This window comes from Bombus terrestris, chromosome 16, assembly GCF_910591885.1.
Source record: "Bombus terrestris chromosome 16, iyBomTerr1.2, whole genome shotgun sequence".
Classification (NCBI taxonomy): domain Eukaryota; kingdom Metazoa; phylum Arthropoda; class Insecta; order Hymenoptera; family Apidae; genus Bombus; species Bombus terrestris.
This window is the reverse complement of record NC_063284.1, coordinates 7,606,018-7,626,585: the sequence shown is the minus strand read 5'-3', so window position 1 is coordinate 7,626,585 and position 20,568 is coordinate 7,606,018. Positions and strand designations below refer to the sequence as shown.

At 38.6% G+C, this 20,568-nt stretch overlaps 1 protein-coding gene across 3 annotated transcripts; it reads right to left on the bottom strand.

Annotated features, from left to right (window-relative positions):
* Window positions 1–891: 891 nt before the first annotated feature.
* Window positions 892–7,724, bottom strand: LOC100643547 (protein hairy). 3 transcript variants are annotated; one of them, XM_003401834.4, is made up of 4 exons: window positions 7,588–7,724; window positions 6,360–6,561; window positions 5,007–5,234; window positions 892–3,025 (listed from the first exon to the last, which is right to left on the bottom strand). In XM_003401834.4, the coding sequence occupies exons 2-4, from the start codon at window positions 6,534–6,536 to the stop codon at window positions 1,838–1,840; spliced, it is 1,593 nt and encodes a 530-aa protein (XP_003401882.1). In that variant the 5' UTR covers window positions 6,537–6,561; window positions 7,588–7,724; the 3' UTR covers window positions 892–1,837. The 3 variants fall into 3 exon arrangements, with proteins under 3 accessions (XP_003401882.1, XP_020722881.1, XP_020722882.1); XM_020867222.2 differs by lacking the exon at window positions 7,588–7,724 and adding an exon at window positions 5,317–5,443 and having other exon boundaries at window positions 6,360–6,496; XM_020867223.2 differs by lacking the exon at window positions 7,588–7,724 and adding an exon at window positions 5,317–5,400 and having other exon boundaries at window positions 6,360–6,496.
* Window positions 7,725–20,568: the final 12,844 nt, after the last annotated feature.

Below are 20,568 nucleotides of genomic sequence, written 5' to 3'. Positions count from 1 at the left end.
TGAGTTTTTTATTAATATAATGGATAAATAACTGTTTAAGTACTTTTGTAATCTCTGCGAAATATATACATACTAGTACTAAATATTTTGTAGTTTCTATTACATTTCCGACATTTTCGGTTTTGTTTCAAGTTTTACCAACATAATCATAGGAATCAGGTCCATCATAGAATGTTAATAAAATTTCAAAACAGTTTCGTATAATACACATAATACATACTATATTCATAAAAAGTTTCTATAAGCATTCGAATACTTTCATAAGCTACTGTATGTCATCATCATATCAATGTTTCAACTACATTTTTTTAAAAATTACGATGAAACTTAATAACACATGCTGTTCGGATATTGTTCCACATTTTAATCGAACAACTTCGTTTTCACATGAGAGAAAATTATTTATTTTGCATTTTTTTGTAAATATTAATATTAATCAGAAATAAAAACTTTTGAATAAAAGTATAACATTTTTCTTCAATTCTGAGTTGTATGTCTCAGTTCATCTTATAAGGGATTATTCTGAATTTTTCATTAATCGATATTCCAATAATAATCGAGATTCTACAATATTTCTAAAACTACAATTTCCAGAATTACCAAATTAGTAAGTGTCCGAAATTCGTATTGTTTTTATGAAAATTGAATAAATATACAAAAAAGATTTATTTCCGACGATTCGAATGATATTTTGTAAAATATAAGAGGATAAAAGGTGGTTTTTAAAAATATATTCTAATTTGATTAGCAGAATTTTTCATGTAACTTTATAGATTTATATTGAAGTCATTATCAATTTCTTTCGTCTGCGGGATTCTGGAACGCAGAATTCACATAAGCCTTTTCGAAAGGTCACACTTAAATTTCAGAGGATAATCACGAAAAGGTTAATGACTTGTCAGTATGCATATTTATATTGACCGATGTCTAAGTACATTGAATAAGGATTTTTGAATCTCAACATAGCAGTTACAGAAGTATATTTAGATGAAAACTGTGATTCATCTAGAACGTGAACTGACGTCTCTTCACTATTTACTCACGATACACAGATTCGTTCCCACTCGCTTCATTCTCTCTACGTTGTCTCGTACGCATATACACCTAGTTAACATCAAAATAAATCTATATCTGGCATTAGTTATAATTCCAATCGGGGTTTATGTACACGACGGCGGAATAAAAGTACTATGCGCGAAACCCTTTTTCGTTACTCGGATTCTATAACGTATTAGATCTTTCTCATATACATGTATACATATATACTGTTAGTTTTGAATGTTTGGAACAGATAATGCTTGTTGAATCCTCGTAATACGCAGATTTTGCACAATGTCTTTTCCTTCTTCCCTGATTAGCGCTTCTCTTCAATTAGGCACTCCTTGCACTAAACGAACGAATAACGATCGTGTCGTAACAAACCACTACGTAATAATTCGTACATCTAAATAGCAAGTGTACATCAGTTTTGTTAGGACACTGACACTGTAAATAATTACTATGCGCCAATTAACTTGCCAATCGTCCCTCTATCGATTATAGTGCGTACTAATTGCAAGAATCGGGCTAGTCATTAACGCTTTTATTATCCTTCTCAAACTTTATTCCACACCTTATCGCAGTATTTTAAACGACGACGAGGTTCAAACACAGATTCGCTTCACTTTTACAGAATTCCGAAAATACAATACGTGCATCGTGTCTTGTCGTACACGTAGAAAATGATATTTCAAAAGTGACTCTTTTTTTATCGTTCCATCGTCCAACAGCGATACTATACAATGTACACGATAGCACATTTTCGTAGATCCGCAACCACAGAGGCATGAATAAGAATCTACCAAGGCCTCCACATTCCTTCTTCGTCTTTTGCAGGTTGTTGCGGTTGTTGAAGAGGAGAAGGCGAACGAATTCCCGTGACGAACTCTCCACTCGCGTGGCTGGACGGCCTGTCTTCCGAGTGCGACGGGATCGCTCCTTCCGTGGATAAACGACCTATAAGCTGTTGTTGCTGCTGCTGCTGGAGGTGATGCTCGACGTTAGCGACGGCTGGTAACGAAGCTCTCGTGTTAGATTTTGGTTTCTTGGAGGTAGTTGTAAAATCAAGCGGCTGTTCCGGCTGTTCGAGTCGCGGACTCTTACTTGGTTTGGAACCAATGGCTGAGATGGCATTGGTAGCAAAGGTAGAAACGGGGGCGGAAGCGGAAATGGAAGCGGAAACAGAAGCGTTGCCGGACGTAGCGGCAGCGGCGACGGTAGCGGCAACAGCAGCAGCAGCAGCATTCACGGCAACGGTGGCCGCGTCCTGCCATTCCTGTATATCCTCGTGAGGCCGTTTCGCGGCGAGTTTGTCCGTCGCCTTGAGAAAAGACATGTTAGTGGCGGCCCATATGGCCGTCGGTGGATTCGGCCCGATACTGATACCGTTCGCTGCGGCAGCAGCTGCGAGCTGAACGTAATGACTAGGAAGAAGGAAAACTACTTGACCATCGGGCAATCTGGATGGTATCACTTGCACGACTGAAAGCATGTTTGGATTTTGCTGTGAACTAGACGCCTGGTCGATAACTGGTATACCAGGCGGAGGAGGCGGAGGTGGATGATGATGAGAATCAAGGTTGGTCGTATTAACCTGACCGAAGGCAGAAGTTGGCCGGCTGTTGCCGTTGCTACTGCTGTTGCTATTATTGTTGTTTTCATCGCCAGCGGTAGTACTACTATCCGGTCGGGCTGGTTCGATATCCGGTATTTCGGCTTTTATCAAGCCGACCGGATTCAAAGTTGTACTACAATGTGCAGTCGATGGCACATGATGCTCCAACGGACCGGGACTTCCCGAGCCTGTCACTCGATCCGTCACGCTTCCGGGACTGCTGCCTAATCCGCTATCCGGCCTCGAACCCAGATCCAAGTCTAATTCCGACACGCAACTATCCAAATGCCGTAGTAGCCTTTGTTTCACTGCAGGGTCCATTGGTGTCGTGTTCCCGGTGATTATATCAGGAGCATCGAGATACCGACTTACCTGCAACGCAAAGTCAAAATGAAAGTAAAATATGGGCGATGATACCGTTTGTTTCAGTAGTATAGTAATAACAATGGAATCAGATTCAATATGTACTTGCACTTACTTACATTAATATTTGGACACGGGACTATAGCTCTATATTTGTTGCTTTGGATAGGAGATCATGATTTAAATATCGTATTGCTTATTCTACAATAATATGAACCACTTATTGCATCTTGAAAATACGCAAACATTGCAGTTAATCAACATTTAACGACAATAACAAGTTTAATTCTACAAGAGATTTCTAAGAAGAGAAAAATTGTCTTCCGTGTTTCTTGAATTTGATGCGGTATTTTTTTTTTACAATTAGTACTAACAATTGTGCAATCTCACAATAGCGTTTATTCTTTCTTTAAATGATAAATTACAAATTGTATTTTATCATATCTAGTACCCCTTCCTTCTTCTGACATGTTAAATCTCTTGCTGTATTAGAAAAGTATTGCTGTTAATTTCTTCTGCAGCAGTTGATGCAACATTAAACGTGTACTTAAAACAAAAAGAAAAAATTGATGTATTTCGCAGTTCGATCTATTTCTAAAAATTGCTAAATTGCAGAATATAAACAAGTGTCTGAATATTGGCGTGACGTCAAAATAAGACAAATTTTTGTTAAAAATCTGTTGTACCATTAAGCTTTATTGTTAAGAAAGAATTATTTACGTGTTCTCAAACTACAATAAGAGATACATACGGTATTTTCTCCATAACTGATCGAAAATCGGGACTTCTCTGTGATAAATTATCATCGTGTACAGAACTCGATTGTTTATAATAGATACGATCCGCCATTTTGCTGAATTTAGAAAAAAATAACGCGAGTGAAAGAAAAAGAGGCGCGACAGTCGGCTTGATGAAAAGAAACATATCGGTTAGATAATGTTAATGCGATAACGGAACCTTTTTATTTTTAATCTTCATCAAACAAAACTTTTACCAATGTAATTGTGAGGTTTTGCTCATTAAAATAAGACCAAGTACGATATAATTTGGAGAATATTCGTTTATTTAATGACATTAACTTATTTTCTTTCGCCTATTATATATACATGTAAATGCGATTTAAACCATATCGTGTTCGGTCTCATTTTAATCAGAAAAATCTTACTAATACGTTAGTAAACGTTTAATTTTGTAAAAATCAGAAATAAAAAGGTTTTATCATTGTCTCATAGATAATTAATATCTTTTCATAGTTGATCGAATTCGAATCAGGTTACACTACTCAGCCGTTGAACTTCGCCGTGTGTCAAAAGCAACACTAGGGCCCCTTGGGGGAATGATCTCACCTCAGTAGTGGGGATAACGACAGATCAATTACGAAGAACATAGTGGCGATGAATTATAAAGAAAATACTGTATTTTCGTAGAATAACCAATACGATATTTAAATCATTCCCTCTTATATAAAGCAACAAATAATATAAGGCTAGTGTTGTGTCTTAATATTAATACGAGTAACTGTATAAATTCGAATCAATGTCCAAGGCTCGCTACATATTATTCGAATTCTAGGATTCGATAATCGCAAGATAGTTTTGAATCTCGGAATGAGCAGTATCTGTAATTTTTGAAAATTTACTTATAAACTATTTCAATACTTAAACGAATCGAACTCCTTACAAATAGCAATCAAATTACGAGAATCAGAAAGACATTATCATTTCATTGAATTGTTAAAACAAATTCAGGAAACTTCTAGAATTATAGACGATACACATTATTTTTACAAATTTTATTTTTACGTTTGTACTTGTGGTTGTTTAAGAATGATAGCTGAGAAAAGTTAATTCAAGTAAATAGAGAACTAGAGAATCTCGTAACTGTTTCTAACTTAATCTACAGCTTTCTTCGAATTAGTAGTACACTATCAATGTTAAAGATAAATAGAACTATTTCTGCACTAAATGCAACACAGTTGAGTGAAACATACCTCTCTGGAGCAATCTTGATAACCAGCCTTATATCTCGACAAACCAGGTTGAGCAAGGGATCTTTGCCTTTGTAAATGTCGAACCGTTAACTCTAAAATGTCAGCTTTTTCAAGTTTACTATGCTTCGTGTTCTCCAGCCGGGCGCTGTCAAGAATGAGCGCCTTCAGCGCCGCCAACGACTGATTAATTCTAGCTCGCCGTCGCTTTTCCATTAGTGGTTTGTTAGCCTGAAAAATAACAAACCTGTCGCTAGAATAATACAATATCAAATTATACGCGTGACCGTCGTCTCTAAAAATGTTCGCCTACCAATATCTATTCTTTCCCTTCTTCCTCCTTTCCTCCTTTCTTGTCTACCCTCTTTTCTTACTCCGTACAATACATAGGCATAATCTACGTATCATGATACAAATAAAAGGATCTAATCATTACAGAACTGAAAGAAAAATGAGTTTGTTTTACATGTCAGAGTTGGAAGAAGTGGCAAAATGAAAATCGAAGGAAAATCGATGGAGGTGATACAGAATGATGATTAAATAAATCGACTGAATAATCACATTATTATGAGTGTATTTTAAACGATAAAAATACATACTATAGTGTAATCAACAAATCAACAAATCAACAAATCGAAAATTTGTATGCGTATTATATAATTTTTATTTTCTACTTTATGTGGCATATTAGAATTGCATAATACGCAAAAACGTATAAAATATCCAAAATAGATTAGTCTCTATGATATTTAATAGTACGACATCAATTTGCGCTGAGGTTATGTGTATATCTTTTTAACTATGTTTACGAAACTATGAATTTTCATAAATGTCCACAATCTAATAATTAGCGATTTAGGTATTATCGTTGTTAGAAATTACAAACATCATTTCACAATTATATTGAACATTAAAAAATTATCTTTATATTATATAATTATATTATATGTATATTGTATATTATACATTCACAAAATTACTGATGACATAATAATTATATGTATTTATCCAAGCTTCATTCATTATCTACTTCCTACTGGAAGATATACTACATCCACGATAAACATATGTTCAAAATCGTCGATATTCCCGCGCTTTTTTAAACACCCAAACGATTCCATTCAAACAACTTACTAACCTTCGTTGTATCTAATAATTATAAAAATAACTACATCGGGCTACATAAAAAATTCATAACTATAATTCTTGTAACAAAAAAATTAAAACTCAATATATATATGTTTAAAATATAAGAATGAGTATTTATATAATACATACAAACATGAATGAAATATACTAAAGTAATTATAGAAAAAAAGAAGAAAAAGCATTAAGTGAAAATGAAGATTTACTCACTCGACGACCATCCGAGTGTTTAGGGCTCGGGCTGAGACTAGGGCTAGGACTGGCCGACGGACTCGGTCCTTGGTGCACGCTCTGTTGATGTTGCGATTGATGATGATGGTAATGTCTATGAGTGTTGCCGGCCGATTTCTTTTCTTGATGCCTCAACGAATGAAGACGAGCGGTCATCTTAGTAGGCCACGCGGGCCTTCCGCTGTGACGACAATAATGGGAACGGTGATAACAAGAAAATTGGTATCGATACTAATAACAATGGGAATAACAGCAACAATGATGATAATGATGGTGGCGATAACGAGAACCACGAGGACGTCGATGGTAACGGTAATGACAGGGGTGACAACGACGGTGGCCGCCGCGACGACGACGACGACGACGACGAAGCCGACGACGACGACGAAGACGACGACGACGACGACGACGGCGACGACGACGGCGGCGACGACGACGGCGACGGCGACGACGGCGACGGCGGCGACGGCGACGGCGACGACGATGACGACGACGACGACGACGACGACACCGACGACGACGACGACGACGACGACGTCGACGTCGACGACGGCGACAGTGACGGTGTCGGTGTCGGAGTCGGTGTCGGTGTCGGTGACGGTGTCAGTGACAGAATGGATTTCAGCGTCCAAAGTAATCGACTGGACGCGGCTGAGACACTCAGCATCTCGCGTTCTAAAAAGTTACGCGGCACCACTCTGACACAGGTGTACTTTCATTTAATTCCAACACTTTTGACACTAATATATAATTCTCGATTATCATCCTCCTGTATATCGTTCTTTTAACATATCATTTTAAAAGGTTCCGCCAGTCACAATATAAACACGCATCAGCTGCAATGTCGTATCAGCTGCAACACCCTCGTCGCATCTTACTCTATTTCAAGAGTTCCACCGTAACGTGTAATTCCTCCTGCACGATACCACGCGTTTTCCATGCGGTGCGGCTCAGTTCGATCACTAAACTGTCGTTAGCCCGTTTCAAAGTTTTCACTGAAGACGCGAGCACATTTTAGGTCACCACGTGGCTCCTTACACGGTGCACATGAAACGACAGATTTTCAATCGTATCGTAATCTGTTCATTTCATATTGGACTCGAGCTTTTTCCCATAAAGAATTTTCGAAAATTTTCACAAACCGATTTCAGAAACAAAAATTTATGATCTTATAATATATTATTCGATATTTTCTCACGAGACGTACGATTTTTAGTCATGAAGAGATCGAATTTCCTGCGTGTCATATTTACTGTTTGGAAACTAAACTCGCGAAAAAATTTGCTATCCGATTTATCGAAATATAAAAACGAGCGAGATTGAAGATTTCATTTTCGTTGTTTCCTGTTGGTGCGTTCTGCACTCGTCTACGTTGCGAAACACGGATTCATCCTCGCTGGACGGCTAACGGTGACAGACTGCGAATCGAAGAGCGGTAGCTGGCGGGCGGCTCTTCAGCAAGATTCGCGCGTGTGTGAGTCGTGGGCGAGAAGCCGGGAGCCGCACAGAGGATCGCGCCGCGGTTGGTCGTGCGTGTGGCGGGGGTAGGATGGTGGCTGCTTGCCAGAACCGCTGCTGTCAAGGGGCAGAGAGAGAGGACGAGGTTCGCTTGCCCGCTCACGCGCGCCCTTGCCTGCGGCTACCTTTACCCCTCTCTCTCTCTTTCACCCCAATCTTTCTCTCTTTTTGCCATTTCTAGCGAGTTGCTAGTTGCACGCGACCTACCTTGATCTCCTTCTTCTCTTTTTCGCCATGTCGCTTACTATCTAACAACCGTTATGCGTCGTTAAAACAGCAACCAATTTTGATTGTCATGATATTTTTTTCTTTAAAACCATATATTTCCAAACATTCAAACACAATAGTGTAGAGTACTCTATTTACCGCGATATGTATAATTTATTAGGAAATGGACAAATCCTTGGTATACCGATTTACAAAATTGCAAATTACGATTTTTTAAATGATTTTATGGAAATATCTAGAAATATATCTTCCAGTGGCAAGAGAACTCCGAACTTTTTAAAAAACATATAATTTTGGAAGTTACGTATATATCGTCGTTCCTATATACATCGTACGAAATGAAAGAAGACTCGGTATTAAACGCAACGAGCGAGCATCGTTACTGTCCACTGTGACCTTTAATCTGCTGCTATCCGTCTATCCGTCCGTCTACTTGGTTTCCCTTCACTTTCCCTTTTTTTATATTTCGTTCGTCCGTTTCGCTCGTGCTTGGTAACTCGCTGTCGCACGCTGCGAACGAAAAGGCGGCGATGGTAACGGCAGCGGCAGCAGGTCGTGTGCGTGTGACTGGATATAGACGAGGATAACGCCGTGGCGTAGGAAATTACGACGAGTTGCCGAAGAAAGGTGGTGGTAGTGGAGTGGGATGAGGGTGGGTGATGGCTCGTTGTCGGTGCTGGCATGGCACGAGCCAGCACGGTACGCGGCGTGGTCTTCGGAAGCAGTGGCGTGGCGCGGCGCAGTACGGCGTGGCGCGATACGGAGCGCGCGGCGTGGCCCGAATCGAGGCGTGCAGCAGCGGTAGCGCGGCAATGGTCGAGGGAGTGGAGCAAGTGCCGTCACAGGACAAGCTCGATCCGTGCTGTTCGGCTCGTCGAGGTGATGAGCCCTCGAGGCGGGTGGTGGGCAAAGGGTGACGAGCGGCAGGCGGCGCGCGGCGGACGATGGACGGCATGCGGCGAGAGGTGTATGCTGGCGGCGTGTGGCGTGCGGCATGGTGGCGTGGTGTGCGGTACGCGGGGTGAAGCGTGAGCCGTGTGCGGTGTGCGGCAACTAGCGTGCTGTAGAGACGGGCGGCGGCCGCTTCATGGATTATAGGGAGGGAGAAAGAACGATCCCGACGAGCGACCGGTCGAACGGATGGACCGTGGAGACCGTGAAGCGTGCTCTGCACAGCCAGCCAACACACATATACACACACACAAGTATTTCGAGTGTGTTGGCGAGCGCGATGAAGCGGTGGCGCTTGAGGGGAGAAACGAGTGAACTAGCAAGCAGCAGTGGCGAAGAAGAGAGATACGGCGGTGGGTGTGGAGAGCGAGGAAGTGTGCACACGCCGCGCCGTGGTAAGGCGTCGGCACAGTGGGGTCGGAGGAGATAGTCGTCGGCACGCGCGGCGCAAACCTCTCTCTACCCACGCAAACGTAGCAACGTACGTGCGAACGAGCTCGTACGTGAGAGCGTGCGTGTCAAGCTGCCTGCGTGCCAGCGTGCCGCCCTGTCGCGTCGCTCGACCACCACGCCGAGCCGTGTCAGCGTACCGTTTCCTCTGCCTACGTATAGTACATACATGCCTCCTCTCTCTGTTGGAGCGAATGCAACAAACTGATGTTGGATTGCACGCGCTCGTCCAGTGACAGAGCTAATTAAATGGTTCTACTATTTCGTGTTTTAAAATTAATCTCCGCGATCGAAACAATTATGCCGGACAGGGGATGTAGCCTATGCTCAATTTTTTTGCGCAGTTTTTGGCTGGATAAGACACATTTTAGCTGTGAATAATCGAACCGATTGGAAGGCACGTTGATCAGCGATCGCAAATCAAGGATTACGGCTAATGTTATATGAATACTTAGTTATTCCCGAAAATGCAAATAAATAAAGAAAAAGGGTGGAGATTATCAGTTTAGCTTCTAGGAAGCTCAATAGTTACGTTTGTTCTAAATCCAATGGATATCTTAAATACTTGTTAGGTCAAGAGCGTAAAGTAAATAGACAAGAAATGAAAAAACCACAACTGGGCTAGTAACTAGAAACTGGGCTAAAGAACAAAAATAATATATATTAGATTATAGAAATTGAAATGAGTAAATGGAAAACATAGAAACCCTGGAGAAGAAAGGGAAAGAAAGGAACGTAAAGTAAAGATTGGAGCGAGGGAAAGTGAGAGAAGTGACAGATTACCTAGGTTTTTTCTGTTGCGACAGACACACATGAGAGAATCCCGTTGTGGATGTAGTTTGAAGTGGAAGAGGGAAGTGAAGGGAAGTGGTGAGAAAGCAGTCGCGAAACCTAGAAGCGCATACGAATAAGGAAAAAAATTTACGAAACTTTTTCGCGGCGTGAGGCATTGCGATGCGGCCATACCATGACCACGCCATTGCCAAGCCGTTACCACGCCGTTATCCCATCGTTCTTTACTCTTTACCACTTCAAGCCACACATAACGCGATGCATCGTGGCATACCTCGCCAACGTTGCAGTACACTTTACATCGAGGGCTCTCCTTTTCTTTTTCTCTCCGTTGAAGCGCTTGCTTTCGTTTTAGTTCTTAAATGCGACCAGGTGAGGCGAGGTGAAACTTACAAAGACGCGTTTTATACGCACCTCGTCAACGTGTTTTACCTCGTCTTCTTGTTTTACAAGGAGGGATGTAATGGCTAGAGAAAGGGTAGATAAGGAAAAAAGAGAACGCCTAGCCAACGAATAATCGTGAAACCATAACGATCGCAATGAAGGATTATCAACTAAATATCTCGCTAAATATCGATTTACTTTTTCTCTTATCACTAGTTTTTACCTTTACTTTCCCTAGTGCTAATGCTTGCTAAATTTGTTGAAAATTCTCGGATCATCATCTGATACGAATAAAAGATTTTGAACGATTAATCATTTCTTTGAATTTGAGCTAATTATCACGTGATACGTACGCTTATAAACGGGGGTGTGCTTAAAAACGAAGAAATTAAAACTGTATATAAGCCAGAAAATTCTTATTTTTAAGGTAATGTATAAAATATTTTGCATAAGGCGGGGTAAAAATATTTGTCAAAAAAGGGAAGATCTAGAAAATTGATACAACGAAATCGAATTCGAACATTCGTAGGATTAGATTGCAACTTTGTATGAATATACCATTTTGATTTTAATATTATTTAATCGTTTTCTTAGTAATTTAATCTATTAGTCACGTTTTTCATAAAAATGTAATCTAATGCTTTCAAGCAAAAATTCTTATTTCAATTTTTTGATTCCTCGCATACGAACACATAAATTGACGAATGATTATTAGTAAATTCAATTAATTTTATTATAAGCACTTTACTTCTTCCCCTTTTCTTGCATACTTATAATATAAAATTTAAAAATACATTGTCAGTACAATAAGTATAGAACAGAGATAGTTTCAAAATGTTTATTTCGAATAACAATTACAAACTGAATTAGATTAAATTTGCTGTAAATTACTATTCCTATTTATATCCTCACCTCTATATATGGTTCTACGTATAAGTATGTAACGATATCAAATAACCTACCACACAACGTTCTAATCAGAAGCTAGAGTCGCATGGAGGCGCGATAGTTTTCTGAAAGATTCTTTCGAAGCTTCCGTCATCACTCTTTGGAACTGTCGTCTCCATCGAGTACAACTCGATCGATCGACAGCAAACTCAACGTGCCACGTACTTTTCGCGATAAGGTGGTCGCAGGGTAGAGAAGAGAAGGGAGAGGCGAAGATAGGAGAGGGAAAGAGCGAGTTTGCCCGGTGGCTTCAGCATTGATCGTTCCCAGAAGAAGAGAAGGAGCCGAGCGAAACGAAGAAGAGGCGTACACGAGAAATTCGAGACGCCCGGCGTCGCCCGGCGGCGAAACGTTATCCGGTATGCAAGAAAGGACGTCCTCATTAGCGGGACCCGACGTCGTTTCAGCTCAACAGGAGCGATCGTGGCGTGGCTCGACGTGATACCGCGTCAACCCGTCTTGGTTCAGCTCTCAGCATAGCTATCCCCCCGCCTCGTATTTACCGGCTACTCTCCTCATCTTCGATGATATGTCCGAAATATGAGGAAACGCTGCGAACCAAGAAATGCAATATTCGATATTTCATCGATGTACAATACAATTACTCGCGTTCACACTCGGACACAGCACTGTCTCTTTATTTACTGGTTTGCATAGGAGCTCGTGATTTTACGGCTATATCAATCATTTATTGTAACTTGAAAATATATAAATTTCTAACGATAACGTTTAGCCATAGGAGAAAAGAGATCGTCCTTTTTATTTCTTAAATTCAATGCGGTATTTTTTTTATATAACATATATCTTCTAGGGATATCTGCAACAATTAAGAACTAATAATTGTGCAATTTTACGGTAACCTTCACCCTTTTTGCCTATAATAAATTACTAATTGCCTTTTATCAAAACTGGAATTCTTTCCTTCCTTTTTCTAACATGTCGATATCCTATAGGTGTACCTATAAAATATTGGTATAAAAATATTCCTGTTAATTTCTTTCGACGTTAATTATAGAAGATACATTTATTTTGCAGCTGCAACTGTTTCCAAGGATGTTAATAAAACGAATGGTTTCTAAGGATAATTATCGAAATGATCTGAGTAACTGCACGTGATATTGAGTTTTGTGATATTACTTTAACATCTAAAGTCGATATGCGTCTCCGACATCGGTTGATATCGTGTGCGTTGCACGGTGGAGTGGAGGGTGATAGGTGAATCGGTCGGGGGTTGCTAGACTGGTAGTGGCGGTAACGCGATAAACAGATTAACGGCGAACTCGAACGGAGGTCGCAGTTTAGTAGTTGGGCATCGCAGCTCGAGGGATCAGCCTTCCGTCAGGAGACGTTCCAGTAAGACGTACATGGCTGAACGATCACGAAAATGTTGAGAAGAGGCATACATAAATAAAGTGGCTATAAAAACATTGGTCACACCATTGTATAAATTATTATATTTGCATAGCTAATTAATTACTAATTAATTAGGTGCAAGTATGTTAAATTTCGTATCATTTAATAGTATTATACTTTTAAGCGACGTGAAAATAAAATATATAGATCCTGATAAGGAAATGCTTTATTGGAAAATAAGAGTATGTGCTTTTTGTATGCCAATACTTTTCGTAGTCACTGTACCTGCAATGGGAATGCAACTGCAGCAGACGCCGTATCTCAAGTCGGAAAACGTGTAATGCTTTAAACTGTTAACTATGAAGTGTCCGATGAGACACGACTATCGTGACTATATATTAATAGTAAAATTTGAAAGTATTCGGAAATTGTATATACGAGTTATAAGACATTTATTGCAAATGTATATTTACAATTAGTTAAAAATTAGTATACAGCATGAGTAACTATCTTAAATGTATAATAAATGTTAAAGATGATCCCATTGAATATCGAGGCTTATTAACACTTTGACTGCCACGGTGGTCATTCGGAGCGCTTCAACTTCTTGTAATTGTAAAAATTGAATGAAAATTGACAGTTAGAGCATTTTGAATATAACCGATAAATAGAAGATACTTTGAAATAAAAAGTGTCCCATTGAACGATTAAACATTTTTATTAGAACATCAATAAAAGAAAAATAAGAACAAATCTTGCATCTAACGGTGCACTGTGTTTGCATCCATATCTTTCAGGGGTAATCTACAAATATTATTATAAACACACCTTAGAAAATAATCATAGATGCTGCTTTATAATCATATAATTGAAGTTAGAAGTGTGAACATATCTTACTATTATACATAGAGTGAGCAAATATTGTTTACTAATATCTTCTACGCGTTTCAACAATATATTCTGCACGTTTTGCTTACGACGAAATAACGAATGCGATTGGTTTGTTGAAATAAACGAAGACTTGTTATAATATGTCGTTATCAACTGTTACTAAGGCGCCACGGTGGTCACCCGTGACCACCAATAAGATGAACGGTCCATTGGGGAAGAATGTTGTCTTACATCATCAATTTATTATTATTTTGCCATTATATGCTTTGAATAATAAAAATACTCCCGTGGCGTCCTGAGCGAAACATGTGATTTCAGCATGGCAGTCAAAGTGTTAAAATAACGATGAAGATAAATCACTGTCTAAGGACTTTTGTGATCTTTGTTAAGTAATACTTGCATTAAGTATATTGTAGCTTTTATGCGCATTTTCAGATGGGTTTCAAAGTTCACGAATGTAATCATAATGAAAGTAGATTACTAAAATGCTTCGTACAATATACATGAGATATTTATAGCAGGTTTCTATAAGTGTGAAATACTTTTCAACGTAACTGTTCAACGTTCTAAGTACACTTCTTCTGTAACCTTGATTATCCAAAGCTTAATTTAAACCTGTACGTAAGTTCTTTTATAAAGAATGAAGACACGTGTCAATTAACAAAATACGAAATAATATGCGGTCCCTTTTTAAAGATTGACGATGACTTTGAAAATTGAAGAAACATGGCCTTAAGGCAAAAATGTGATGAATTACGGTATTTATTATTCTGAACTAATTAATTTTCTTCTGACACGCCTCTTTTTATCAGCAAAAATAATTAAAATATTAACGAAGAATATAAGCAAGACATCTTGTATAGGATGTATATGTGCTGTATATGTATCTGTGTGAATGTGAATTATCGGTTATAAGAGCAACTGCTCGTTACATTTATTAGAAAACTCTAACAGAATTTACACTCTTTAGTATCCTACACTATAGAGCACAAATGTTGCGCGTGAAATAACAGATTTATAGTAAAATAATTAGAAAATAAAAGCAGTGAAAAACGTTCAGTTTATACCAAATACGTACCGGCAAATAACACTTAGCCGCGAGTGTTTATTATATTAAAGTCCAGTACTTTCCAAAATATTTCTCTTACTATTAGCTTTTTCGATAATAAATCGGACGAATACTCAAAGCAAATAACAATATTTCTTTTTTCTGAAATTTTGAATTTTTCACAAAATCCTTGGTCGTCGCGTCTTTGAAACATACGATATGTGCTTAACGTTAGGTACGGTTGTCCTGGAAGCCTATAAGGGTTTGAACGCTGCTACGTGCCAGGTCCACGCTCTAGAGAGTAGACTCAAGGTAGAAGATAGCTATACCTAGCCTAGGCTAGTCGCAAGTCGTAATCGCCATTCGCCACATCCCCCAACTGACTGCCTTCTCTTCCCCTCCTTAGCCACTTACTCCTTTCTCTTTCTTTCTCTCTTCCCTCCTCTTCGTTTCAGTTTCTTTATCACTCGCTCTTTACGTTGTTCGCGACAGTAAGCATGTATGCGTAGACAAAGACACAAAGCAAGTAAGAAAGGGGACACAGATGAACGAACGAGTAACCGTTCTTCTCTTCCGTCGAGTCCCCTCGGGAATCCGCAATCCGGCGTCCGCGATCTCGTCATCCACCCCCTTGCTTCACCCTCCGGTTCTTCTCTTAAGCCACATCGACCCTTGCTTCTAGAGATCCTTCGGATTTTAACTTGGTCCCTTGCACGAACCACTAGCGAAAGAATTCTCCAGAGAATCAAACGTGGACGATATTCTCGTTGCTTGATTCGCGGCTCTCTAACTAAAAGCAAGTTTTTCTTCCAGTATTTAGGTCAGATTTTTCAAATAGCTTTTTACTTTGCACATTCTGTCCTTTTGTACTCGTTGGTTTCTTTTTCATGATTTTTGAAATAAGGTAATCCAATTTGATGTTACAAACGAATATTGGCGGTTTAACTCTGTCGCGTTCACCGAATCATTTTTGACACAGTTATATTCTTCCATAAGAGATGTTTCTTTTGGTTTAGCGATTTTTATGTTTCATTTTAAGATACGATATAATCTTAAAATGTATTTGTAAGATTTTTGAATTTCTTAAATTTAAGAAAAATACGAAACGATTGCTATAGATACGTATGCGTGATTTATCGTCTCAATTTTCTGCATATACACAGATTTTTTTTATATTAGAAATCTCGTTGTTTGTTGAAATGAAAGTAAAATCGAAACGTCGAAAGTTTAGGATGTATGGTGTACTCGTAAAAATTGAGATTTTCTTAAAATTTTCCCAAATTATTTGATATAAATATTTTCAACTTATTTGAAATACATATTACAGAGAAAATGGAAGAAATCCGCTTTCTTCCTATGAAAAATATTGAAAAATATACAATATTGTTCAAAGATGTTTATCTCTGAGGCAACGTAATAAATGATGTAATAAATCATACTATCGTGTTAATTCATATTGCCATATTTGGCAAAAAGGTGGTCAAAAGAAGAAAAATGAATTTTAATATTTAACAACTAGAAATCGATTTCACATACGTCTAATATAGAGATTGTTATATCTTCAGTTTCAATGGAGATACGGCCTGATATTCAATGTACATATACCTAAAACATTTTTGTGCTATTTGATAGCAATGACTTGATCTAAGCAAAAGTTAACAACTAGAAATCGATTTCACATACGTCTAATATAAAGATTGTTATATCTTCAGTTTCAATGGAGATACGGCCTGATATTTAATGTACATATACCTAAAACATTTTTGTGCTATCTGATAGCAATGACTTGATCTAAGCAAAAGTTGCAGATACGTCCTTGCGACTTACCACGACAACTGTACACGCACATAATAAATTGACTGTGGATTGCGAATGGGTTAAGAAGCTCTTTACCTTGAAGTTACTTAAATTCTGACCTAAGAGTCATAAAAAATCACTTCTCTTCATAAATATATACTTCTAAATAGACTGCGGAATTTTATGCATTTATATGAAATTTGATCGTGTAAAAGTACATAGGATACACATAACCTAGAAAAATATGTAAACTATAATATAATAATATAATATATAATATTAACGAAAATATAATAATATTCGTTACAAGTTTGAGTGGATAAAACGATTCTTCATGTAGATCTCATTTTTTTAATTTATATCGATAAAATAATGAATTTGTTCAAATAATCGTAGTCTACTTATGAGCACGCCAACTGTGACTATTATAAAATCCAACGATGTGAATCAGTAAAGACAAAATTTCTCGAAACACGATCGAAGAATGAGCAAGAGAGATACGCGAAATAAAGAGGTTGGTATGATAGGAAGACTATGGATAGGTCTGGGTTAGGAAGTGCGGTGAAAAGCGGCTCGAAGGTAATAGAGCGGTGCAACGAGCAGACACCTCGCAATTTAGCTAATGGCTTCCCACTGGTATCGTGGTGGCTCCAGATACACGAATACGCAACATACGCTAGCTACTTTTCTCGTTTAACTCAAACTATATTTTCTGTTCTCCTAGTATGGTACAATCCTACTTATAGTCATTTGCCTTATCCATTCTTTAAGATTTCTTCGCTTGAAAAAAAGAAAACATTCAATCTCGACGTTTGTGTCAATGGTATAGAAACAATAGCCAGTTATTGCATACTGTATATAGTGGCTCACGAAATTATTTAAACATTTAGAATTTTTCTTATAGGTACATGTACATATTATACGCATTATATAAAATCTCTCAAAATTTCGTTATAATACAACGGTACAATATGAAACCAATTGGAAAATGTATATAAAAATTAAAAATAACGTGTATTGCAAACATACGCTTATCGAGAAATTAACATATAGCGTTAATAGTAATCTTAAACATACAGGCAATGTTACAGATGTCCTGGCTTCATATATTATGGTTTGTAGCGGTTTATCGAAAATCACCTATTTCCGAAGAAAAAATCTGTAGGTTTTGTACATTTGTACGAATTTGCAGCAGCATCCCCGTCAACGTGGATCTCTCAGCGCAGTCCGGTGTGTAAGTCGGACGTGCAAGCGTGCGGTCGTGCGAGCGTGCAGCGCGCGCGGCCCGATTTCAAAGTGAACCGTTAAATTATTCGTGGCGCTTTCGAGCGACAAATGGACCAGTGAGACGTTTTAAAGGGTCTCGAGAGTCGGACGTCTATAAATAGGCAGATTAAGGAAACGTTTAAAATTAGCATACACAGGTATATCGTAAACGCGCATGCGTACTCGAAGGTATCAATTAAATTTACCAAATCTAATTTTTTGATCGGTGAAAAAATTACGCGTTTCGTGTTGAGAAGTGTCGCAGCAGGAAAAGGAAGAAAAGCAGTTGAAGGTTTAGAAGTTTTCGTTTACACCGTATTCTTAGAAATTTAAATAGATGCACAATTCGCTAATTCGATATAGGTAGTAAAGAAAGTATTAACATTTAACGTCCTGAACAAATAATTATTAAACAAATGCAGAATAAATAAGTAATAAATAACTCTATATTAGATAATTAAATAGATATATAGATTAGTATAATAATTCAAATATTTTATAGATAAGTGGAATTAGATATATTATAAAGAATCATATCATCGTTTCATATCTTTGATAATGTATAATTTAAAAGATTTCTTGCATTTCTGGTATTAGTTAGATACAAAATAGATACTTTTAAACTATCTGTAGGAATTATTACAGAAATATATATTTCTATCTATCTTAACTTACCTTTAGGCAGAAAAATGACAATTACAGCATTATTTTATAAAATTTACCTCACCATTCACAATTATCTACATTATTATCGGATGAAATATAAATTTATAAATAATAAGCCATCTATTTTTTGAAACGATGAATACTAATAATTCACCAGAACAATGAAATTAAAGAAAAATCTAGAGTATTTAAATTATCTTAGAACATGCGATTATTTATAACGTCATTTTGTAACAAATAGGTACTTTCGTAGAAATAAATTATTTATTTTTTGGAATCTTGAATACTAATTGTTTATCAGAATAATGGAATTTAATGAAAATCTAGAATAATTAAATTATGCTATCAACAATGCTTAAATTATAACAAACAAATGTATAAAAATAAATCACGTATTTTTTAAAATTCGAGGTACTAGCTCACGACTTCCTTAAAAATCAAGTTGCTCATTTCCACTTCTCTTTCTCTCTCTCTTTCTCCTTCTCTCTTTCGATTGCTTCGTCATTCATCTATTAATTCTCAAACACATATAAAACTCATATGAAAACTCAAAAGAAGTATACCAAGTCCATATGTACATAGGTCAGAACCGATCATGAAAAAAAGAAAGTAAGAATATACACAAAACAAAGAGAGAGAAAGAGAGAGAGAGAGAGAAACACGTACGGTACATCGACGCGACGCAGAAAAGCGTGCATCCTGCTTAGCGACATGCCTCGCTGATACACACATATACATATATGGTCATGGAATATTGATATGTAAATATAGCGGCTCCGGTAGCGGCAGTGCAACGATGGTTATAGGGGCGCTAGCAGGTTAACGAGCGACTCGTAGAGTGCGCGACGGCGCGGCGGGGTAAAGAGATAGATAGGAAAGTTAAGAGCGAGAAAGAGAAGGCAAGGGGAAGAGAGAAGTAGCTAGGTCTCCCAAAGTCTGTAGGTAGGTTGATGGAGGTCGAGGGTGAGACAGATAGATGGATGGATGGATGGATGGATGGATGGATGGATAGATAGGTGGTGAGAGCGAGGGAAAAGAAAAGAACGAGAAAACGACAGACAAAAGAGAAAAAGAGGAAGAAGAGCACGGACGAGAACAGTGGCAGGGGTAGAAGCGGTAGCAGGAGACCAAAGTAGGATGAGGCAGCATCGGGATGGGCGAGCGAAGAGTCGAGGGGCAGGGGAGTTGGGTCGCTGCCGGCAGTATAACAGAGACGGTCGGGCGTGCCGCGGAGCGTGCCACCAAAGGGGATGAGAATTTTCCACAAGCTGCAGAATTATTGTCCCCATTGATCTAACTCAAAATATCTTGAAAAAATCAACCATTATACCAAACGAACAATATTTGTTACGTAAGAATTGTTTTCTATGATCGATGATAAATCAGAGAGAAAATTTTTTTTTTACATGTAAGAGCGAGTGAAGGAATCGCATGCATAAATGGTGGATTGGACAATAGGAAGTCGGTGGTGTATAGGGACATGCCCTGCGGGACACGGAACGGGGTGGTTGGAACGGGCCGCGGAAACACGGAGAGGGCGGGAACACGTCGGTCGAGCGAGGGTTGCCGCGCTGTGAGCCGGAGAACGGGGATGTAGGAGGGTGACTATGGCTTCGTATGTATGCCTCTCTACGAACAGACTTTTATAACTGTGAGCGCACTCGCGAGCGCGCGTGACTGAAACCGCCAGTGGTACTATCTACGAGGGCACGTAGAGTCGAAGGGTATCATCTATAGACGAACACCTGGAAGAGAGTATCCCGTCGCTTCACCGCGACGTGTAAAATCTCTCTATCTTCGTCTCTCGCCTCCGACGATCTTCTCACTTCTCACTTCTCACGTCTAGTCTGCATTTTTCCTACTCGGATCAACAGCCTTGTTCGGGTTCGCGCGCGT

What these genes read in the sequence shown, in the direction of transcription:
- LOC100643547 (XM_003401834.4), bottom strand. Translation starts at nt 6,536, where the DNA reads ATGACCGCTCGTCTTCATTCGTTGAGGCATCAAGAAAAGAAATCGGCC. An exon ending in AACACTCGGATGGTCGTCGA is followed by an intron (nt 5,235 to 6,359) that starts GTGAGTAAATCT and finishes GTTATTTTTCAG; the next exon opens with GCTAACAAACCACTAATGGA. An exon ending in ATCAAGATTGCTCCAGAGAG is followed by an intron (nt 3,026 to 5,006) that starts GTATGTTTCACT and finishes TTTGCGTTGCAG; the next exon opens with GTAAGTCGGTATCTCGATGC.